Source organism: Neolamprologus brichardi, chromosome 10 (assembly GCF_056152115.1).
Source record: "Neolamprologus brichardi isolate AB-2024 chromosome 10, ASM5615211v1, whole genome shotgun sequence".
Lineage (NCBI taxonomy): Eukaryota > Metazoa > Chordata > Actinopteri > Cichliformes > Cichlidae > Neolamprologus > Neolamprologus brichardi.
Window position 1 is genome coordinate 154828 of NC_142113.1, and position 25370 is coordinate 180197.

Below are 25370 nucleotides of genomic sequence, written 5' to 3' on the forward strand. Positions count from 1 at the left end.
TGGCTGTTCAACTTGTAGCCAAGCATCTCACTGATCACTACTGCTGTAGTGTAGATCAGCTTGTTAGTCTCGGTAATGGTGGCGGTAGGTATCGTCCGTAGTGCTCCATTCACATCATCTAGCAGATCTTCTGAGGGTACTTCATGTAGTCTTGGTAACCTGCTACGGAGGATCCAGGTTTCAAACTTCGCCATGATTCTACCTTTCAGGTCAATTCCGCTCGCACTCAGCAATCCTTTAATCGCACTTGGGGCTTGGTACCCAATCTCGGGTGGGGGGGTGATGATATCGCCCCCATGACCTGTCGTCCTGGCTCCCCCTTGCCCTAGCATGTGTGTTGTACCTCGTCAATCTCTAGCTGTGAGAGCAGTGCCTTCTTCTGAATATTGGAAGACTGAGCTACTAGCTGTTTTGCCATCAGTGTGGATGCTGGGTATCGAAGATTCCATAGGTCCCTCATCCTATTCATGTAACCCCTTCCGCCAGGGTTACTTGCGTAGTAGCATTCCAACAACGCCCTGTTTTCGTCTCTTGCTCAAACTGACCACGTGCCCAGTGAATACCTCAGACAGCAGAAATCCAAGAAAGAGGAGGAAGATGAGGAACCATCATGGAACGACAGGCCCCTGCACGGTATGCACTTCTGGCAGACTGAGGAGGTGGCTAATATCTAGAAATCCTACGAGTGGCTGGACAAAGCTGGCCTGAAAGACAGCACAGAGGCACTAATCATGGCAGCACAGGAACAAGCTCTGAGCACAAGATCCATAGAGGCTGAGGTCTATCACACCAGGCAAGACCCCAGGTGCAGGCTGTGTAAAGATGTGACAATCCAGCATATAACTACAGGGTGCAAGATGCTAGCAGGCAGGGCATACATGGAACGCCATAACCAAGTGGCCGGCATAGTGTACAGAATCATCTGTATACTAGCTGTTCCTAGAACCTGCGGGGGGACCCAAGCTTGAAGGATAGACTGCCTACAGAGGCAAGCAGGGAATTTAAAGAATATTTTTATATATCTATCGCTATGTCTATATTTCTCCTAGAGAATTAAAAATGTACCAAAAAAAGGAAGAAACAAATGGAGCAGCATTTCTGGGTCCATTTTAAAATTTTTGTGCTGTGACGCTAGAGACCGGAAAAACGCGGAAATATGGGCGGGAGTAGAACAAAGGCTAGAAGACTATCCAGTTTCACAGCTACTCACTTCCAGCCTACCCAGCCGTCGAAGGACCCGTCCTACGTGGATCAGGTAGGTAGGATCCTTCGAAGCATCCTTCCCCTGAATTTGGACAAAGCAGTTCTCTCCATACCTAAGAGTGTCCAGTCTCCAGCGTGGATCCTTTAGACAAGCTGACAGCAGCTCCATTCCTAAGTCCCCTGGATGATTGTAGCTCAGGTCCAGCTCTCTCAGATGGGAGGGGTTGGAGCTCAAAGCTGAGGCCAGAGAAGTGCAGTCTTCCTCTGTGATCAGACAGCCTGAAAGACTGCAGACACACAAAACAACAATCCATCTGTGAACAATGATTCTCTGTTGTCACATACAATAACATCTATCTATTTTCTTCCACTTATCCAATTCAGTGGGGCTAGAGGCTATCCCAGGCTATCCCTAGAGGCTATCCCAGCTACCACAGGATGAGGTAACCCCTGCACTTGTTGTTGGTCTGTCAGAAGGCTAACACAGAGACAGAGAACCATTCACACTCATATTTCCAAACTCCACACAAAACGTCCAAATGGCTTCAAAGTCATGACCTCCAGACAAGAACTCTCTCCCAAGTACTTCACTAGGAGGTGCTAAAAGACCACATACAATAAGAGTTGAACTAAATGTATGTAATGTCTTATTGGCGACTTGGGTTTCACAGAGAGTATTTCATCGGTTCCTTGGTTTAACATAAAATTCATTGTTACAGACAGGGGCAGCCCAAATGTGATCCCCTTAAACTGATTTTTAATGTTAGTGGCCTTATTTTCCTGTTATCAATTCTGTCACTAATGAGACTTATGTTAGTTTATGTTAGCTATTACCAGCAATGATGTCACACACTGACAGAAGATCGAACTAAATATTTGCTTAAAAGTTTAAACACTTTAGATTTGACAGCATTTTTAGTAGACGCTGTAATGGCAGATGGTGTAACCGTGAACTGAGGCTGCAATTTGGGGAAGGCCTCAGAGGGGCCTGGTGGCACCTCCGGGGCTCGGTGCATCCCAAAAGAAGACATCCCGAGGAAAAATGTGTTGTACATTACTAAGGTCTTGAAGATTATTGCAAATATATAATTTGTAGGGTTATGATGATGATGAGCGACCTATGACCTTGAACAGGTAGTCAGAGATTCCTTTGTGAGCGGCAGATGAAATGGAAAAAAGATGAAGAAATGGCTTGACAAGAGATCAGAAGAAATTCTGGAGGTTGAGAGAACTTGATGTAAACGTTCAAGGAACCTGAATCAGGTTGCACTGTGGCTGGCCTCTGTGATAAACACATGCTCTGAGGGTATGTAAGGTAATTATGCTGGGATTTTGGAAGCTGGAGTATGGACCAACAGCAGCAATGACTACTAGGTAGATTTCATAAATCAACAAAGGTGAGGGTAAGCAGTTTTGGATGTATTGGTTCTATTTGGAAGGCCAATTAGAGAAGAACCATTTTCCACCATGACAGCTCTCAAAACCAGCAGAAGGTGTAGAACTAAATGTCGTCAGGACAAGATGCTGATCATCAAAGAATAAAATGTTACCATTCAAGATGACAAAAAAATGTAGTAAGAAACACATTTTAGCCTGGAAGAGCTGTTCCAAATTAATTTGGTGAAGAATGGAGGGTTTAGGTGTAGCAAGAAAACAGAAGTAGGAACACAAGGCAGGCACTGAAGAATTATGTCAGGGCAGAACTCAAGCATCCTAAAATGGGGAGTAGCTGTTGTTTGTGTGAGATCACCAAAAAAGAGAAGTTTCAGAGAAGGAAATCAATACGATTAAATTTACCCATGGCCAGGGAACTGAATAGTGTTGAGGGTTAGTGGGGTTGTCTGGGCATGATGGGTGGAAATGGCCATATCTGGAGAAAGAGTTGGAGTGCAGGTAGTGACACAGAACATCCAAAGTCATTGAAATTATTGCATATTTTATAGCCTTACAGGTACATGATTGGTCAACTCTTGCCATCTATATGCCTTGTGGTAGTGACATACTCAAAAGAATGCTCACAACAATGAGAACAAACACTTTGTAGCATAGGAGCGTCAAATACAGAAGGAGAAGGTAGGAGACTATTTATACAGAAACATAATTTGGATTATAAATTATCATCTGTGAAAAGTCTGAATCCTGACCTGAGAGTTTCAAGTTTGCAGTGTGGACTCTTCAGTCCAAACGACAGAAGCTTCACTCCTGATTCCTGCAGGTCATTGTTACTCATATCGAGATGTCTTAGATTTGAGGACTGGGAGCACACAACTGAGGAAATAGCTTCATAGCTTCTGTCTGAGAGGTGACAGCTACCCAGTCTGAAAAACAATTTGTGATCAAATCAAATCAAATATATTCATATGCTAAACCAAGACTAGAAAATCAGATATGCTGGTGTACAATATAATTCAGTAACCCTCAGTAACCCTACAAAAGTCTCTCAGTGATTCCGCAGTGTTCATTTGACTTTGGCTCCTGACTACGGTAGCTGTAATGCTCGGACAATCCATCAAGTGGTCCAGCTTCGTAACTTACCAAAGTTGTACTAAAACATTTTTTGACAGATTTTTGAGGCTGTGGAACCCTCTTTATGTACCACATAAAATCGGTTCAAGGTCAGTAAGCACAACCAGAATTCATAAATAAGGCACATCAGATTATAAGGCGCACTGTCGATTTTTTTGAGAAAATGAAAGGATTTTAAGTGTGCTTTATAGTGCGGAAAATACAGTAAATAATGGATGACATACAAATAAGTCTAGTTAAAAAAACATGGACTTTGATTGGTTAAAAATATAACTGTATGTCTACATCTAAATAGAAACCAGTAAAGAGCTGGAATATTTAGCCTTACTAGGTCTGTACCAACTGAAACAGGAATACATAAAGTACTGTTAACCACTTTCTTAACTGTAATATCTGTGAATACATACAGTTTAAATAAACCCTTACTTATCGCATACCTTGGTCTATAATGAGCCACTTGACCACTTTCCCACTTTCAGTTCACCCTTCCCAAAAACACCACTTTATTTTGATTGGCCAGTTTCACGAAGAGCATTGTTTTCCCTCCTCTACCTTCTGATGTAGAATCTTACTTACAGAGCTTTGTTGGAGGCTTTGACCACTGGCAGCAGCCTCAGAAGAGCCTCTTCTGAAGCAGAGTATTTCTTCAGGTCAAACACATCCAGATCTTTTTCTGATGACAGTAAGATGAAGACCAGAGCTGACCACTGAGCAGGAGACAGTTTACCTGTGGAGAGACTTCTTGATCTCAGGGACTGTTGGATCTCCTCCACTAGAGAACGATCATTCAGTTCATTCAGACAGTGGAACAGATTGATGCTTTTCTCTGCAGACAGATTCTCACTGAGATTCTCCTTGATGTACTGGACTGTTTCCTGATTGGTCTGTGAGCTACTTCCTGTCTGTCTTAGCAGACCTCGTAGGAGAGTCTGATTGGTCTGCAGTGAAAGACCCAGGAGGAAGCGGAGGAACAAGTCCAGGTGTCCATTTGGACTCTGTAAGGCCTTGTCCACAGCATTCTGGAATAAAATCTTTATCTCAAGAGAATTTCTTCGCTTAAATATCTTGGAGGTTGATTGTTGTTCTTCCAGCAGATTGAGTCCAGAGTTGATGAAGGTCAGATGGACATGAAGAGCAGCCAGAAACTCCTGAACACTCAGATGGATGAAGCAGAACACCCTGTCCTGGTACAGTCCTCTCTCCTCTTTAAAGATCTGTGTGAACACTCCTGAGTACACTGAGGCTGCTCTGATATCAATGCCACTCTCTGTTAGGTCTGATTCATAGAAGATCAGGTTTCCTTTCTGCAGCTGATCAAAAGCCAGTTTTCCCAGAGACTCAATCATCTTCCTGCTCTCTGGACTCCAGTGTGGATCTGTCTCAGCGCCTTCATCATACTTGACCTTCTTCACTTTGGCCTGAACCACCAGGAAGTGGATGTACATCTCAGTCAGGGTCTTGGGCAGCTCTCCTCCCTCTCTGGTTTCCGGCACATCCTCCAGAACTGTAGCAGTGATCCAGCAGAAGACTGGGATGTGGCACATGATGTGGAGGCTTCGTGAGGTCTTGATGTGGGAGATGATCCTGCTGGCCTGCTCCTGATCTATGAATCTTTTCCTGAAGTACTCCTCCTTCTGTAGGTCAGTGAACCCTTTGATCTCTGTCACCATGTCAACACAGTCAGGAGGGATCTGACTGGCTGCTGCAGGTCGTGTGGTTATCCAGAGGCGAGCAGAGGGAAGCAATTTCCCCCTGATGAGGTTTATCAGCAGCACATCCACTGAGGATGACTTTCTAGGGTCAGTTAGGATTGTAGTTTTGTGGAAGTCCAGAGGAAGTCGACACTCATCCAGACCATCAAAGATGAACATAACCTGGAAGTCTGCAAAGCTGCAGATTCCTGCTTCTTTGGTTTCAGTGAAGAAGTGATGAACAAGTTCCACCAAGCTGAACTTTTCCTCTTTCAGCACATTCAGCTCTCTGAAAGTGAATGGAAATATGAACTGGATGTCCTGGTTGGCTTTGTCTTCAGCCCAGTCCAGGGTGTATTTCTGTGTTAAGACTGTTTTCCCAATGCCAGCCACTCCCTTTGTCAGCACTGTTCTGATTGGTTCATCTCTTCCAGGTGAGGCTTTAAAGATGTCTTCTTGTCTGATTGTTGTTTCTGGTCTGTCTGGTTTCCTGGATGCTGTTTCAATCTGTCTGACCTCATGTTCATCATTGACCTCTGCAGTCCCTCCCTCTGTGATGTAGAGCTCTGTGTAGATCTGATTCAGAAGTGTTGGGTTTCCTGCTTTAGCGATCCCCTCACACACACACTGGAACTTCTTCTTCAGTGCAGATTTAAGTTTAAGGTAACAAACTGCAGCTGGAAGTTCTGAATAATAATAAAAATATAACTTCAACAATCATATTTTACAAAATGCTGATGACAATATCTGTCCCACTGAGAAATGACTGAACCCACTGGTGTCACAAGTGTGTCATTCATCCAGCAGCTTAAGTCTTTATATAAATCCTCTTACTGCTCTGCAGACGGTCAGCCAGCTCCTCCTGCTTCATTCTCCTCAGGAAGTCCACGGTGATCTTCACAAATGCCTCTCTGCTGTGTCTCCTCTGCTCATCATCCTCCCTCTGAAACTCCAAGCACTGGGGCTTAATTGGATTCAGAGCCTTCTGGATCTTCTTCAGCTCGTTCTTCACAAAAGTGATGATGTTGTCCTCCAGCAGCTGGAACAGAATACTTTATGAATGACCCACCACTCTGAACTTCAATCACCACAACATCCACTTCTTTACGATCAAGGGGCATATGTAACCCAGAGTAAAATCTGTTTTACTAGATTTTAGTAATTTCCTGCACTTACTTCCTGCCATTGAACACATCACAAATACATGACTCCAACCACATGACTTTGCTCAGCCAATTGGATGGTATGTAGGTCATAGTAAGCCTGTCCCTGCTTCCTCCCGGATGCGTGGAGGCAAGCCAGGTGACAGAGCTGTTGCAGGGTTGTATTAGCAAACACTAGTGATGGGTAGATGAGGCCTCGTGAAGCGTTTCAGCACATTCCCCAAACTGTATCGATACTGAATCGACACAGTGTTGCTGTTTTGCTCCATACTGTCACCTGCTGGACCTTAAATATCCTTGCAGGCAACTTACTTGAGACTCACAACAGACACTGATTCAATGACATAGTCATACTTGTATACACTGTAAGTTATTGTACTTTCCATGGAATCATTTGATATTTTTTTACGTTGCAAATATTGTAGACATCTTTAAAATATATTGCGAATGACATTAAGTAAAAATTAAAGTGAAGGTATTGTGAATGTAACATTACCCATTTAAATGTATTTGACTCAGAGTTTATTATAAATTTCTATTCAGAAAAACAAGTTTATCCAATGGTTTTGCATTCAGTCCATTGCGTTTTTTGACACCATTTCCTCAGCTTTGGAAAACACACGCTCATAGGGCACAGATGAAGCTGGGGTACACAAAAACTGTAAACCCAGGTGGAAAAGGTTCGGATAAGATGTCTTCCTATTCCCCCAGTACGTTAAAGGATCCTCTAATCTTAGAATGTTTTTCTCTGACACTCTCCACAATACTAAGGGGTTGTCAATCCTTTCTAAAAAAAAAATTCAGGACTGCCTGGTCAAAAACAGTCTTCCTAGATGCTTGAAAATAATAAAACATATATTAATGAAAAAAAATGATGATAATGATGCTCAATGTCTATATAGGCCTACCTGCGTTCATTCTCCGTGAGTTTGTCTCCTCATTTTTATGTTTGGCTCTGTAATGCCTAAACATTGAGGGGGTGCTTTTGTTTGTGTAAGAAAGCCCCGCAGAACAGATGCGACATTTAACCTGCATAAAATTAAATAAATACTTTATACTGCAAGTCACATTGCTGTTTTTCCTATTCTGATAGATTACACTGAAAAAAAAAAGACAGACAAACAGTTACCGTATTTGCAGTTGAAAGATCAAAATGATCCCACACAGCAGAAACGTTTCTTTTTTGCGGGGGGGCTCCATTTTGTTATTGAGAGATATGTATTTTTTAAATCTTTGCGAGAGTAATTTTGTTTTTTTGTGGTGACTCATTCCATTGACAGATGCAGATGCGGTACCTTTTAAACACAGTTTGGAGCATTGGCAATGAGCGATACTGCAGCTGTATCGATCACGTGACTTTTTCTTAAAGTGACACACGCACCGATACAGGCTTCGCTCTGTGAGCTTGATACATGCGCCGGTGCGTCAGTGTTGCTGGACCCATCACTAGCAAACACTTGCTTTTCCCGTTTTAATGCATTTTTTTTTTAACACCAACTAACTTATGCAACTTAGATGCTGATTACTGTGAGCCAGAGCCGTAGTGTTGTTGTGCACTGAACAGAACAGAATTGGTGAGTTTGAACTTTTAATTGACTGTTTGTATTGCTACCAGCTGACGCTAATTGGCGGCTGCCGGTCCAAACAATTTGATTTTGATTTTTGATTTGACCGACAGTTGTTGAATAACAAATGTTGTGAAGCTATATAATATGTGTATAGCAGTTGAAATGTTTTAGTTAAATCCTTATTGGTTAAATATACTGTTTGTTTATTTATTTATAAATTGTGTACACAGGAACAAGAATAACTTGATGTATTTAGCTTAACTGGCTGACATTTTTGTATTATTCTTGTGATTTCTTATTGGCCTTGTTTATTTAATGCAGGCCAGGTGATCCTTTTTGGGTATGGAAAAGGATGGCGAGCCAATGAACGGCTAGGAGCAGGAATCATTCTGCATTGAAGCTTCCACTGGTTGGGTAGGAAGCTATCAAAGACGACGCTGTGTCCCCATTTTCCGAATACATTGATTTCCACAATCATACCCCCCTGTTTATGGACAATAGCGCTCTCTCTCTCATGGACTTTCTCCTCTTCAGTGTGGATCAGTGTTTTTGATGTTAACATGTGTTATTTATGGGGAACTTTTTTTGAGAATCTATATTGCTTGGTATAAGTCAGAAGAATTTGCTTAGTTGTCTTTGTACACCCCCACTGGGTTTTTGATTAATTGAAAAGCTGCAGCAGGAGTGATTATTTAAGTTTTCCTTTTGTTATTTTTCTTTGATTTCGGTTAAATACATGGTACCTGCAAAAGCATTTTGTGTTGTGTGTATTTATTAATTACTGCCCATCAGCTCCAGTAGCATTCCTAAATCTTCTGATTAATAATAACCTGATATTTCACTCAATACCTAGCCTGTATTAATTCATCAGCGCTTCATCAGTGTTACACATATCATCCACGATCTCTTCACCAGTCGTAAGTTTGACTTTATCTGATTAACTGAGACATTCTCCACAACTCCATGATCCCCAAAAAGCTGATTCTGTTCATATGAATGCAGTGATTTCAGTGAGAGAAACGTTTCTCTGGTGTTCAGAGCTGCCTACCAACGGGCTGAGAATCAAAGCCAGAAACTTGGAGATGTTATAGGTGACTGAGTTGATCATACAGACAACTGGTCTTAAAGGTACACTCTGTTTATGCATACGGATCAGTATTTAAGGTTTGACTCTCATCCCCTGCAGCACAAACAGGGCATCATCAGGACGCTACAACACAGAAAAGACACCATCCCCACAGACACAGCAAGAAGGCCCTGAGTAAATGTGAATGCTGGTATGAGCGCGGAGTCAAGGAGGCCATTTACGTGCAAAGGGAAAGACCATCTCTGAATCAAGGAGGGGGCTTAAGGGTACATCTGTTACCATCTTACAATGATGTGATTTCAGCCATATGCCAACTCTCTGTGAACGGGACTCATGGTCTTTGATCAGTGGTTATTGATCTATGGTCGTGACAATGTGCATACCAATGATGAAGGAACTGACCTCACAGCCCATTGTTCATTCAGTGCTGCTAGTCATTATGCAAATGTCCTGTTTATAAGGCTGGAAACCTGCAGTCAGCTGAGACTGAAGAAGTCACTTGGATGATGACGAAACGTTTCTCCCACTGAAAACGTCCAGATGAACAGAATCAATTTTTGGGATTTACTTACCTGGATGATTGAGCATCACGACACAACTCCATGACATTTCTCAGCTGAATAAATCTACTCTTCCAGGTTTGTTTACATCTACCAGCCCCGTAGCACTGCCCAGGGACAATAATCTATGTTGAGAGGTGGAAAGTCATACAGGTGTCTGCTCCTGCCTTCAGTTATTAAGTGTGCCTATGCCAAGAGGCACACTTATTACTATTCCTTGGATTTATTAAGTGTGCCTATGCCAAGAGGCACACTTATTACTATTCGTCAGATTTATGCTGCTTATTATTCTCCTTTTTCCGCCTAAAATTTCGCAGCGTAACTCACCCCACAGTTTTGAGACACGCTTCACATATGTTATATCATTTTGTGCGGCTGGATCTGTAATGGTGTGCTATGACTTTTGGTGTTTATGACTTTTATACTTTTTTAAATATTAATATTTTAGTGCAAATTTTGGCCCATTGACATGGTGGAAAACTCCATATCCCACAATTCATAGCACACCACTGCCGCCATATCCCACAATTTATAGCACACCTCTGCCAGTCAAACAATGGCGGCCACCTCTTCGTTTTATATATTGCTTTTATTAGTGTTTCTAGGTCACAAAATAAACTTTTAAGAGACGTGATCAGAGAGTCAGGCGAGAATTTAGCTATGTAAACTTCAAATATTTGCTCGTTTTATCAAGACATCCCATATTAGCAACAGTGCTCTGACGATGTTGCTGCCGCATGGCAGCTGGCCGGCTAGCTAGCGCTTGGCTGAAAAGCAACAGCGAGACGACTCTCTCTCTCGTTTCACCTCCCCAGTCTCTCGCAAATACTTGCACAGACTCGGAGGCACAGCTGGACTTAAGTTTCATTTTTATGGGCCGATGATACATTTATTCATTTTAGTAACCGTATAAACAGTGAAAGGTGGTAGATTGTCCAGATGCTGGTCGATGTGCAAAAATAACTGAGTTGTTTGGTGGTGGCTAACGCGGAGCTCCAACAGAGGGCAGCTAGCCACCGGTGTTTGACAGAAAGGACATGCGGGAGCCGAGCGACCGGGCCTGGCTTACACCGAGAGCGGTTCTCTGTCTCGTTTCAATTCAATTCAATTCAATTCAATTTTATTTATATAGCGCCAAATCACAACAAATGTCGCCTCAAGGCGCTTCATAGATACAGAGAAAAGCCCAACAATCATATGACCCCCTATGAGCAAGCACTTTGGCGACAGTGGGAAGGAAAAACTCCCTTTTAACAGGAAGAAACCTCCGGCAGAACCAGGCTCAGGGAGGGGCGGCCATCTGCTGCGACCGGTTGGGGTGAGAGAAGGAAGACAGGATAAAAGACATGCTGTGGAAGAGAGACAGATATTAATAACAGATATGATTCAATACAGAGAGGTCTATTAACACATAGTGAGTGAGAATGGTGACTGGAAAGGAAAAACTCAATGCATCATGGGAATCCCCCGGCAGCCTACATCTATTGCAGCATAACTAAGGGAGGATTCAGGGTCACCTGGTCCAGCCCTAACTATATGCTTTAGCAAAAAGGAAAGTTTTAAGCCTAATCTTAAAAGTAGAGATAGTGTCTGTCTCCCGAATCCAAACTGGAAGCTGGTTCCACAGAAGAGGGGCCTGAAAACTGAAGGCTCTCCCTCCCATTCTACTTTTAAATACTCTAGGAACAACAAGTAGGCCTGCAGAGTGGGAGCGAAGTGCTCTAATAGGGTAATATGGTACTACAAGGTCATTAAGATAAGATGGGGCCTGATTATTTAAGACCTTGTATGTGAGGAGCAGGATTTTGAATTCAATTCTGGATTTAACAGGAAGCCAATGAAGGGAAGCCAAAACAGGAGAAATATGCTCTCTCTTTCTAGTCCCTGTCAGTACTCTTGCTGCAGCATTTTGGATTAACTGAAGGCTTTTCCGTGAGTTTTTTGGACATCCTGATAATAATGAATTGCAGTAGTCCAGCCTGGAAGTAATAAATGCATGAACTAGTTTTTCAGCATCACTCTGAGACAGGATATTTCTAATTTTAGAGATGTTGCGCAAATGGAAGAACGCAGTCTTACATATTTGTTTAATATGTGCGTTGAAGGACATATCCTGGTCAAAAATGACTCCAAGGTTCCTCACAGTGTTACTGGAGGCCAAGGTAATGCCATCCAGAGTAAGAATCTGGTTAGATACCATATTTCTAAGCTTTTCAGCGCCGAGTACAATGACCTCAGTTTTATCTGAGTTGAGAAGCAGAAAGTTAGTGGCCATCCAAGTCTTTATGTCTTTAAGACATTCCTGCAGTTTAACTCATTGGTGTGTGTTATCTGGCTTTATGGACAGATAGAGCTGGGTGTCATCTGCATAGCAGTGAAAATGTATGCTATGTCTTCTAATGATGCTGCCTAGGGGAAGCATGTATAATGTAAACAGAATTGGTCCTAGCACTGAACCCTGTGGAACTCCATAATTAACCTCAGTGTGTGAAGAGGACTCTCCATTTACATGCACAAATTGGAGTCTATTAGATAGATATGATACAAACCACTGCAGTGCAATACCTGTAATACCTACAGCATGTTCTAATCGCTCTAATAGGATATTATGGTCAACAGTATCGAATGCTGCACTAAGGTCAAGAAGGACAAGCACAGAGATGAGTCCACTGTCAGAGGCCATAAGAAGATCATTTGTAACCTTCACTAAAGCTGTTTCTGTGCTGTGATGAACTCTGAAACCTGACTGAAACTCTTCAAATAAACCATTCCTCTGCATATGATCTGTTAGCTGTTTGACAACTACTCTTTCAAGGATTTTTGATATGAAAGGAAGGTTGGAGATTGGCCTATAATTAGCTAAGACTGCTGGGTCTAGAGATGGCTTTTTGAGTAAAGGTTTAACTGCAGCCACCTTGAAGGCCTGTGGTACATAGCCGATTATTAGAGATAGGTTGATCATATATAAGATCGAAGAATTAATCAATGGCAGGACTTCTTTGAGCAGTTTTGTAGGAATGGGGTCTAAAAGACACGTTGATGGTTTGGAGGAAGTAATTATTGAAGTTAACTCAGAAAGATCGATTGGAGAAAAAGAGTCTAACTTAACATCAATGGAACTAAGAGTAGCTGTAGATAATATTACATCTGTGGGATGATTATTGGTAATTTTTTCTCTAATGATAAAAATTTTATTTGTGAAGAAGTTCATGAAGTCATCACTAGTTAACGTTAAAGGGATGGTTGGCTCAAAAGAGCTCTGACTGTTTTTCAGCCTGGCTACAGTGCTGAAGAGAAACCTGGGGTTGTTCTTATTTTCTTCAATCAGTGATGAGTAGTAAGCTGTTCTGGCTTTGCGGAGGGCTTTCTTATAAAGCAACAAACTATTTCTCCAGGCTAAATGATGATCCTCTAAATTTGTGAGACGCCATTTCCTCTCCAGATTACGAGTCATCTGCTTTAGGGTACGTGTTTGAGAATTAAAATCATTCACCCCCCTCTCTCTCTCTCTCTGTCTCTCTCTCTCACGCCGCCGGTACGAGTTTCCGGTGAACTGAATTTCAGGTAAGACAATCAGTGACAATAAGTCGTCCTGCGCGCTAGCTAGCATGACAGACTTTCTATACAGCTGGGTGCGTGCTGTGTTACTGATGGTGAACTTTATTGTATTCATAAGGTTAGTAGAGTTGCCAACCGTCCCGTGCAAACGGAATTGTCCCGCATTCAGAGAAAATATTACGCGTTTTGTATTGAGCTGAAAAGGAACACAGTTTCTCCCGGACTTCAGCTACAATGTAAAAAGACACAAAGCTGGATTTATTCTGTCGTTACGCTGCACAGCAGACTCTTCCCCTGTCATTCTCTCGCCTGTTGCAACTTCAGTCATGAAACTGATAAATGATCAGCTGATCGGCTTTTCTCTCACCCACTTTGCGCCAGAAAGAAGAAACCAGCGGATGTTGCGCTAAACAACAGTAGCACGTTTAAACTTGATCAGCTGCTGTTAGAATTTATTTGATATTAATTTCTAGTATCAGCTGATGTTTGCTGGAGCCACAGCTGTAAAGGCGGCTGGTCGAAACCAGGAGATGTCCTTACTGAATCATCAGAGCTGAACAGGTGATGGAGAAACAGGTTTACCTTTTAAGTGACATGAATGAGTTGAAGGGAAGTTATGAACTGTTTCTGAGAGACAGCTGGTAACTGTGCAGGGGTGGATTTAGCAAGCTTTTGCTAGGGGGCCAGGTAGGGCATTAACAGGGAAAGGGGGGCACAAAGATATACTTTTCTTTCTTACTCTCATATAAAATATTTAGCTTTTATTAAATAGTTATCTGAATCTTACAACCAACGTTTGTATAATAATACACAAGATTGGCTGTAGACCATTGTTATTCATTCAGAACACTGTGTAAAAATAACAAAAAGTGAATGCAAACGTGCACAAATATTTATTTTACGTGTTTGATGTGTGTGGCGGGACGTGGTCTGCAGTGCTGCTGCAGGGGAGGTGGACCCACCTGAGCGGCATCTGCAATCACGCCTCTCAGGCGTAAAGTCTGTGCTCTCTCGGCTGTTTTTTGAGTGTGTGTCGGGCTGTGAGATGAAAAGCTACAGCCGGCTGTGTGGGTACAGCAACCATGTGTGAAAAGTGGTCAATAAAGTAATGCTACAAAGCGTGTTCATGCAAACATTGTCGGGTCTGCCGTGTTACAATGGGACTTCTGCTCATGAACCTCTGTGCACAGCGTCTGCAAATCGGGGCTGTACGAAGTCACCTCATCTTTACACAAAACTGTAAGCTGTCATCTGTGAGGCGCGAGCGGTGTTTGTTTTTACCATAGTTCATGGTGGAGAATGGCTGCTCTACTGAGTTTTGCTCTCTGTAGCCGTATGAATGGCAAACTACACTGATTAGCAGCGGCATAGGCACACTTAAAATTTCTTCCGAAATTTTCGCTCTCTAGTTTTCAATCTACTGTGTGTCAACTGGCTGAACCTACTCCAACTGTCTACCATCCCCCTAAACTCAACAATGACTTAGTGATCTATCCATTCTCTGCAAATCCTGCTGCAGGATGTTAACATAGCAGCACACTGATGATCCCACTCACTCTGAACAACACATTTGGACCTGATTTGCAGCTCTGGTTTACACGTGAACTTTGACTGCTGTCACCAACTTGAGAGGCTCTACAGAAAAACTGGACTTGTCCACAAAAAGATGTATAAAAATCATAAACTACATTACAAGGACAGCATTGCTCAATCAACTCTAATTATTATTGCCATGCTATCTCTTCTAATGAAGGTACAGCCACTCAAAATAGCTGCTTTCAGTGAGAAGTCAAATAATAATAATAATAATAATAATAATAATAATAATAATAATAATGGATTGCATTTATATAGCGCTTTTCAGGACCCCTCAAAGCGCTTTACAATACCACTATTCATTCACTCTCACATTCATACACTGGTGGAGGCAGCTACAGTTGTAGCCACAGCTGCCCTGGGGCAGACTGACAGAGGCGAGGCTGCCATATCGCGCCATCGGCCCCTCTGGCCATCACCAGTAGGCGGTAGGTGAAGTGTCTTGCCCAAGGACACAACGACCGAGACTGTCCGAGCCGGGGCTCGAACCGGCAACCTTTCGATTACAAGACGAACACCCAACTCTTGAGCCATGATCGCCAAATGTCTGAATATGAGCTTGAAGTCAGCCGCTGAGAGTCCTCCCTCCTTCCCATGGGGTTTACTTTCTCTACTACTTTCACCTGCAGAGGGCCACCAAGAGATGGAGCTGTCTTAAACAAATCCACTTGGACAGTTAGCTGTAGATGGATTTTCTCGGTATTATTGTAGGATTTTGAGTTACTCTTTTATCTTATATTGTGCACAAGTCTGGAGCAACCCATAATTTCTCTGTACTTTCCATAAGAGAAGCCAAACTTTCAGCTAGTGTTTCTTTTTTTAAGTGCTCTGCAGGCTTTATGAAGGTGTGTCAAAGTTGTTCTTTGGACATTGGCTGCTGTTTAAATCATTTTCGGTCCTTGTACAGAAACATTCTTCAAGCTAAATCCAAGTGTGTTAGACCAGAGTTAACTTGATAGATATGTGTGGGTGTGTAACTCTTATAAGCTGTTTGGCTGCTTTTTATGGGGCCTGGGTCTTTGGAAAGTGAGCAAACAACAGTTTTAGTAACACACCCTGAACTTTAACAAACAACATGAGATTTTAACAGTAATCTAAAAATCTTGTGATTCATTGTTATTAAGCACAAACACATCTATGGCCCCCGTTAAGTACCCGCTCAGATCAACTCACGACAGATCGACTGGACTGGACTGACTGGTTTTCCATTACAGTTGAGTTCCACCTAATGTGCCCGGTCGCCTCAATACAGCCGAGTGTCCAGTCACATCATTAGTAAGTGCTAATGCTCCTAATTTCCATTATATTTGTCATTTATTTTTCATTGACAAAGTTATTGAAGAAGCAGTAGTTATTCAGCTTCATTCCCACTGATCTTAACTACAAACAGTTTTTTGCACCGTCTAATCTCAAAGTTTGTTTTCTTTTGGTCATTTAGTGTACAGTTGAAAGGGACCAATAAATAAATGTATTAGTATTAATATTAATAATGAAAGTAGCTGTTGTACATGTACAGACCATAAATATGGAGTCCAGGTGTGTTTGGGCAGACTGAACCTCTGAGATCTGCTGGTCCACTCTGTGGAGGAACCATAGAGAATTCTATGAATAGTTGTCATTGTACGTACACACACACACACACACACACTTTGATTAGTCACTTCTGCTGCTTCCCTTGTTGCATCTGTATTTGTAGTTTCACTGTCAGAGATCAAACTGATCAATAATTAAAATTATACTCCAGAGTCCTTCCACTGTTATCCTGATTACTGACACTTCTTTGTTGTGTTTTAAACTCTGGACAAACACAAAAAAATTATTCTAAAGTTAATAAAAAGTCAAAATCTATCAGGAGGTTAACAACAGTTTGTTAAACTCACAGCTGAACTCTGAACATCACACTGCTGGAATAAAAACTACTTCTTGTTGCGCTGCTGCTTGCTGTATTTCAGCCTTAATTAATTATTATATTGAAGTATTATATTTTTCTGCAGTCACAGAAATCCAGAACAGGGAGAAGCACAAATTCCAGAACAGGTAAATATAAGAAAATAAGATGGATTTAATTTGATGATATGGGGCAGACTTACTGAGCAAGGCAAATGATCCTAATGCTGCAGTCCCACTGTGAGTGAGCCACAATCCAAGAACTCTGATGTTCTCTAGTCTGTATGCAGCACCAGCTGGTGCTAATGGTCAGGATGGCTGTAGCTCAGGAGGTACAGCAGGTCAGAGAGCAGGTCCCTACTACTGGGAAGGCTGCTGGTTCAATCCCAGTCTGCTCCAGTTTGGATGTCAAATATGCCTGAAATATGCCCGAGTTGTTCTCTGATTCATCTATCGTTGTATCAACGTGTATGAATGATAGATAGAAAGGACTTGCACAGAAAAAAGTGCTGTGTGAATGAGGGGAGTTAGATAAAATATATAACTATAGTTGGATATCAAATATATTCAGATTTCCCAAAGAGCTTATTCTGTTCATCTGGACGTTTTCAGTGGGAGAAATGTATCATCATCATCATCATCACAGTGACTTCTTCAGTCTCAGCTGACTGCAAGTTTCCAACCTTATAAACAGGACATTTGTACAATGACTGAAACCAGCAGCACTAAATGAACAATGGGCTGTGAGGTCAGTTCATTGATCCTCACTGATGATATATAAGTCCAGTCCATTTACCATTTAGCAGCTAACATTATATAGATTACAAACTGTATTCTAGTTATATATAATATATATTTGTAATCTATACTAAAAACTGTTCCAGCCTATAAAGCTGAACTCTGTGTGATGTGACCAAGAACACAAACATGATCTACTGTCAGATCAGGGCACGTCACAGTTACTATGTTACTGTTTAACAGCACACTGCAACATTCACAAGTTTATCTAACGAAACTGGATTATTAACAGCTGCATTTTCACACGTTTTACTTTGATTCACTACAGATTCAGCAGACAGAAAGAAGTTGATGAGGAAACAACAGTTCAGTTCATTTCTGTCCTGGTTCATGAAAACAGCAGCACTGCTGAGGAGCAGGAAGTGGGGATCAGACTGAGTGAAGAGTTTTAGGACAGGTTTTTCGGAGTTAGAGAACATCTCCCCTTCCTAAAAATAATCTCGCTGAGTATCTGCTGTGTTTGTGGAAACACTCCAACACACAGCGCTGCACATATGAACATGTGTGTGAAACAGCTGACATAAACATGATGGAGGATTTATTCACAAACACTCAACAACATTTACACACACATTACCTCTCTGCAGGACGACACACGCCTGATTTAAAGTCAGGAATGGCATCTTTAGACCAGTCACTCTGTAAGGACACAGAGCTGGGTGGAGGTCCAGGTTTGAGTCTCTGATGGATCCTGAAAAAAGTTATAAATCTTCAGTAAAATTCTCATCATAATAGCTGATATTATTGGTGTTAGCTTACCTTTTCTCAGCTGACTGTCTTTGCTCAAATCTCTTAATGACATCTTTGACTGAGTTACTTTCATAGGACACAGAGCTGGGTGGAGGTCCAGGTGGGTTCCTGTGAATAATGATGGAGCAGTGATGTGAGTGCTGAGCTGTGACATGGAGAAGAGTCATGGACAGTTGGTCATCTCACCTCTGAGCTTTGGTCTGGCTCTCATGTTGCCCACACAGAGTGGTTTTAGAGGGAGGGACTCCCTCCTCACACTGATCCATGCTGCTCAATTCACATCAGCTCACACACACTTTCTACCTTCACCTGCAGAGGAAACACAAATCATTCATGTGCACATCAACTGAGAGCTGCAGAGGTCGTGTCTGATGTGTTGGACTAACATCCATCTGAGACATAGCTTTCATCAGTTCACGACAAAAAGTGTCACAGAGCTGAGTTCAGCCTCCAAATCCTCCATTACTGTAGTCCTACAAAGGTCATACATTGCTGCAGTAACAATGTCCAGGACCAAGCTGACTGCTTACAGAGTTCACACTCTAAGCTAACTCAGTAACAGTGACTCTGACAGCAGTTACTGTGGAACAGCGGCCGAGCTCAGGACACATTCAGTGTGTTTAGTCTGATTCCTGGACTCTGATTCAATGGATTCAATCCAGCTCAGAGTTTCATGTGTTCATCAGAATAAAATACATGTACTAATGTAACAGAAGTGATACTATGAATGCAGGACTGTAATGGAGTATAAATAAGGTTTTTACAGCCTGAAAGAAACATTCAGGTCATATATTTGTAGACAGTGAGGCAGTTTTTAGTACTGCAGCTGTTTCCTTCACCTGTGTGTGTGTGTGTGTGTGTGTGTGTGTGTGTGTGTGTGTGTGTGTGTGTGTGTGTGTGTGTGTGTGTGTGTGTGTGTGTGTTGCTTTAGAAATATGTGGTCTGACTGCTCAGACTGAGTTCGGCTCCAAAGACAAAGAAGACGGAGCTCACAGTCTGTAGATGCTCGTCAGTGTGTGAAAGAAGTCAAGAAAGACCACAGGAGTGTGTTTATGTATGAAAATCAGTGTGTGTGAAGAGTCTGAAGGAGTATGTGAATAAGACTAAACACTGAAACTGACCCACTGTGTGCCTCTGTAACTGCTATGTTCAAATTTAAAGCCCTCCAAGTAAATAACTGGCCCGCTCCAGCTCCTATAACCAAATATCAACAGTTGGGATAAAGGTTAGCTCAACGATACTATGACTTCACAGCTAGCAAGGATTATCTGTTCATGCTTGCATTAGCAGTTCCTATACACACATGCGGCGCACACGTACCACATATTCACAGGATCTAGTGAAGACAGCCATAATGATGACACCAATGAACTAAAAACACACAATCAGAAACATCAGGTTGGATAAAGATATAATTAGTGTTGGAAGAGAAATGACACCGAGCTCTCCCACAGGGGAATCGTGGAAAAGGGAAGTGGCCAAAGGGGTACCCCAAATGCATAGGGTTGCACCAAAGAAGAAGAAAAAAGGATGAGGAGGAGTCCTGACTGATAATGAAGATAACTACGTACAAAATAGGACCACAGTGATTGTGGATTTGTAATTGTTAGACGTTTGGTTGGTCCAACAAAAGGAATTGCCACTACAGTCAGTTCTAAAATTCCAGGAACAGTTTGGGATTTATAACGACACAAAATGTGTTCTAACAATATGTAATTTATGACGCGGTTACACCTCATTGTGGAGCAACAATTGGGATGTCCAAATTCATGGGCCGCATCCTCCTGAGGACCCGGCCTTCACGGTCTATGTGGGCTGGATCCTCAGGAGGCTGCGTAGGCCGAAAGTGAGCGGCTGTGAAATTGGACGGTCCAGCCTTCAGAGTTACGTCACCAGCTCTCTCTGTGTTTTAATAAAATCTCAGTCGCCTACTCCTTGCTATCTAAAATATAACATGACCCTGGCGTAAATTCTCGACCATCTCACACTTCTGTTTAATCAGTTTTCTGTTTGACGTTTATTCAGCTGTGTGAAAACCCCGGAGGAACCCACCTGAGGGATTAATAACGTTTTATTTAATCTAATCTAATAACTTTAATCTCAGCCAAACCGATTCACGAACAAATAAAACACTGAAAAAGGCCAAACAATAAAATTTTTAAGTGACTTATATATCATGTTTAACCCGAGTAGCAAAAGACCGCGGGGATCTGAAAATGATGTGCTGGGAGTCTGTTCTTGCTTGCTCTAGTGAGCTGGTGTTCACCGGCCTGCTTTCGAGCTGGTGGGTAACAGACGTCTCCGAAAATGCCGGAGCGCTTTTGAAAATATGTGATGTCTTGATAAACGAGCAGATATTTGAAGTTTACACAGCTACATTCTCGCCTGAAAACATCTTTAAAGTTTATTCTGTGACCCAGAAAGAATAATAAGAGTAATATTAAAACTAAGTAGCTGCCGCCATAGAGGATCGACAGGACCGCGCTATGAATTCTGGGATATGGTGGCCCACAAAGGATACACTGGACCCATCCTCCAAATCTGGGGAAAAGGAGGACGCATTTGTTGGCTGCATTTGGAGGAGTCTACGAATTTGGACAGCCTACGTCGTGTCGCTGTGACGTAATCGGCCTACAAATGCGGCCTCAGGAGGATGCAGCCCTTGAATTTGGACATGACCACAATAACAACAATATAAACACTTATTTCAAGGAGAAAACTCATTGCCTTTTCACCAGGACCACAAACATCTAGAGCAGAAACCTTATCAATACACTTATTGATTCTCATTGGGTTCTCACTAGCTCTGCTTTGACAGTCACCACCATCACTGAGCAGCATATCAAAGACATTTGTGCACATTAACTGCATGTTGTGGGTCAAATGTTTGTGCATGTTGGATGTCTCTTTGTTGTGATCAGTGTTGGGTTGATTCTTTAAGAGAGTAAAGTATTACATGAAACACACTGTCTCATAATGACCATGTAACAATACAAAGCTGAGGCTACAGCCCCACACACCAACACAGATCCTGTCCTGATGAGGACACACATGATCTTTCTCTGAGTGTTTATGAACACAAATCAAAGATGAAACCAGCACAAAGACACTTCAAAGTGATTCTACTGTAGAAACATGAACAGGTAGAAACCTGCAGCCTGACTGCTCATCACTTTGTTAACTGCTCAAGTTCAGCAGCAGCAGCTCACTTTATCATGGTGCTGGTCTGGGGTCAGCATCACAGTGACAGTAAAGGTGGTAAAGGGCTGTGACATCATCATGCATGCTGCGTCCTGTGTGGACTCTGGACTCACAAAGTACAAACTATGGCTGTGTCCCAATCCAGCGACCGCACGCTTCAGAGTATGCATTTTGAGACCTATTACGTCACAGCGACAACGGCTGTCCCAATCCGAAGTGTACTCCAAATGCGCCGTCGATTTCCCCAAATTTGAAGTGTGGTCCCATATATCCCATAATTCATAGCGCGGTGGTGGGTGTGGATCATTTTGCCGAAAAATACAGCAGACGGCTGAAGCGGAGCAGCCGAAGAGTAAACTTTCAAACGTAAGTACTGAATATGATGTCACTTATTTATGTGCGAATGTTTAATAATGAAGAACATTAAAACATTACTGTTGGCCACATGTCGGCAAAGTTGTGTGACATTAGCGATGTTGTCACCTGTCTGTCTGTCCTGCACCCTCTCTCTTTTTCTTTTTCTCTGATTGTGTAATATAAGTATGAACATGTATTTATAAGTTACACTTGTGTTTGAATCCTGCAGCTTATCACACATTTGATTTCCATGTGTATCACAGCTCGTACATTTTCTAAATACACATGTATGTAAGCATTGAGCCAAATTTAGCAATGGCAACAAATTAAACAAACAATATTAGTATTTTATGTATGATACATCTATATATACACTGTCAAAGATTCTTGTCTTTAAGTGAACATTTAAGGTGATAGGAAATATAAATAACAGCAACTATATACATACATACATACATATATATACATATATATACATATATATATATCATAATAATCTGACAATACGTATAATATTGACCATATTATATTTACATTACCACAGTGACATGATTTTAGTCTCATGAACAACATTAGCTGATTGTTATTTACTAACTAATCTTGAAATAACTGTTCAGTACAGAAATGAAGCCCAACTATCATGTTTTACAGTCCTGTGGTCTCAGCCTCAGATACTCAACTAATCAAAGTGATGTCATAAAGAAAATGAATGAACAACAAAACATTTTTTTCTCCTTCATTTCTGTCACACAAAGCTGTATGAAACGTTTCTCGCGGTTAGTATCGTGGTTGCTAGGCAACCTGAGCAGCGCGACGAGGGCTAGACTGTCCCATTTCACAAGCCTCTCACTTCCGCACTTCTCGTACTTCCTAGTAAGCGTACTAGGAAGCGTGCGGTTGCTAGATTGGTATAAGTACACAAACACGAATGTAGCTTAGAATGGCGGACACACTCGGCCTTGTTGGTCCAGCTGTGAGTCCGTTGCCGTGAACTATGGAGCGGCAGATTTGTGCTGAACACAGCTGATGTTAGCCAGGAAAACATTACACACTTGCTGTGTCCCAATTCAGGGTCTGCACGCTTGAAGTACGCATTTCAAGTGCGATTACGTCACCGCCACGCGACGACGGCTGTCCCAATTTGAAGTGTACTTCAAATGCGTACTCCAAATGCGCCGTCGATTTCCCCAAATATCAAGCGTGGTCCGGTGCACGCTTTGTGGTCCCATATATCCCACAATTCATAGCGCGGCGGTGGGTGTGGATAATTTCCCCGCAAAATACGGCAGAAGGGAGCGGCCAAGAGTGAACTGTCAAAAGTAAGTACTGAACATGACGTCACTTAATTATGGTAAATGGCCTGCATTTGTATAGCGCTTTTCTAGTCCTTAAGGACCCCAAAGCGCTTTACACTACATTCAGTCATTCACCCATTCACACTCACATTCACACACTGGCGATGGCAAGCTACATTGTAGCCACAGCTGCCCTGGGGCGCACTGACAGAGGCGAGGCTGCCGGACACAGGCGCCACCGGGCCCTCTGACCACCACCAGTAGGCAAACATGGGGTTAGTATCTTGCCCAAGGATATTTGGCATGCAGCTAGGAGGCAGCCTGGGATCGAACCACCGACCTTCTGATTAGTGGCTGACCTGCTCTGCCACCTGAGCTATAGCCACCAAATGTTTATGTGCAAATGTTTAATAACGAAGAACATTAAAACATTGCTGGCAAAGTTGTGGGACATTAGTGATGTTTGTACTTTCAGTGTTAACTTAGTTGTAAAGCCATACATATATATATATATATATATATATATATATATATATATATATATATATATATCTCATAATAATCTGACAATAATATAATATTGGCCATATTATATTTACATTACCACAGTGAGATGATTTTAGTCTCATGAACAACATTAGCTAATTGTTATTTGCTAACTAATCTTGAAATAACTGTTCGGTACAGAAATGAAGCCCAACAATCATGTTTTACAGTCCTGTGGTCTCAGCCTCAGATACTCAACTAATCAAAGTGATGTCATGTAAAAAATGAATGACCAACAAAACATTTTTTCTCCTTCATTTCTGTCAAACAAAGCTGTATGTAACGTTTCTCGCGGTTAGTATCATGGTTGCTAGGCAACCTGAACAGCGCGACGTAGGCTAGACCGTCCCATTTCACAAGCCTCTCACTTCCGCACTTCTCGTACTTATAGTACGCACCGTACGTAGTACGAGTAGTGTGCATACTTCAAGCGTGCAGACCCTGAATTGGGACACAGCTACTGACTTTAACGGAGAGCCCGGAAATACAAACACACACAGTTTGTTGTGTGAAGAAATCAAACATGAGCTGAACAAACAGTTCCTAAAGACAAACTGTTAAAGGAGTAAACAAAGCAAACTTACAGATTCTTCACACACACCAACAACAAGCTCCACTCCACGAAGATTAGGAAAGTAAAAGTAAACTTTGAACAGGAAGGAAACACCCAAAGAGGCGTTTGATGACACTCAGGCGGATCGAAACACTGTGTGCTGCGTTCATGCGAACCTCGGAAACTCCCCACTTTCTGGCAGGGCGTGATTTATTTTTGCTGTTTGAAACACAAACATGTGTCATCACTTTGTTCTTCTTCTTCCTGTAGCGTTTGAATGTTTCAGCACTAAACTGATGTTTCTTCAAAGATCATTTCAACCTGTTGAAGTCATGAATGAAAGTGCAGCTGAGAGTGGATCACATGATGTTTAAGGTGTGTCATGTGACATGTTCAGCATTGTCACACATGTCTAGATTGTCCCTGATATCATAACTGCTCAAACACTGATGATTATATTTGAAGAATTATTACTGATGGCAGCAAAGTTTGAATGGAGCTCTCTGTCTGTGCTGATTTGTCGCCCTCTGGAGGTCAAAGCACAAACTGCATGATGTCACTGTAACCACCACAGTGACAGGAAGTGTTTTTAAATTGTGAAATATGTCAGTGATGCTGATAGTGTGTTCATCACAGACGTTCAGGCTTCATGTTGAAATGAATCAAAGGGAAAGCAGAGAAACTGGAATGAATCAGGTGTTGTAGAAGATGGAGAAACAGGTTGGAGAGAGGATGCTGCTCCTTCTTTGAGCCTGAGATCAAACATGTTGTGTTGTTCACGTACTGTCATATGTGACGCAAAGAAAACATGGAAACAAAGACGCTCAAAAGTTCTTTGAAAAGAAAGTAAGAAAATGAGTGAAATCAGTCCAAAGTAACAGAGTGAAGAGTAGCAGATGAAGCACAGAGGACACAAAAAAGAATGTAAGAAGGAAACAAGGTCCATCTGTGTCCTTTCACACAAACAAGCATCAACGTCCAGGACCGAAACATGAATCCACTGAGAAACTGAGCGCTCCACCATCCGCTCC

General features: G+C 42.1%; 1 protein-coding gene across 1 annotated transcript; it reads right to left on the reverse strand.

Annotated features, from left to right (window-relative positions):
* Positions 1-1186: 1186 nt before the first annotated feature.
* Positions 1187-24468, reverse strand: LOC148100767 (protein NLRC3-like). The gene is made up of 9 exons (XM_087846948.1): positions 24371-24468; positions 18574-18696; positions 18397-18495; positions 18215-18328; positions 16471-16531; positions 6255-6459; positions 4306-6106; positions 3348-3521; positions 1187-1490 (listed from the first exon to the last, which is right to left on the reverse strand). Exons 2-9 carry the CDS (start codon positions 18651-18653, stop codon positions 1187-1189), a joined length of 2838 nt encoding a protein of 945 aa, XP_087703074.1. The 5' UTR covers positions 18654-18696; positions 24371-24468.
* Between the last annotated feature and the right edge of the window lie 902 nt (positions 24469-25370).

What these genes read in the sequence shown, in the direction of transcription:
- LOC148100767 (XM_087846948.1), bottom strand. Translation starts at nt 18,653, where the DNA reads ATGGATCAGTGTGAGGAGGGAGTCCCTCCCTCTAAAACCACTCTGTGT. An exon ending in GTGTGTCGTCCTGCAGAGAG is followed by an intron (nt 16,532 to 18,214) that starts GTAATGTGTGTG and finishes GTTCCTCCACAG; the next exon opens with AGTGGACCAGCAGATCTCAG. An exon ending in ACCTGGACTCCATATTTATG is followed by an intron (nt 6,460 to 16,470) that starts GTCTGTACATGT and finishes ATTCTGTTCCAG; the next exon opens with CTGCTGGAGGACAACATCAT.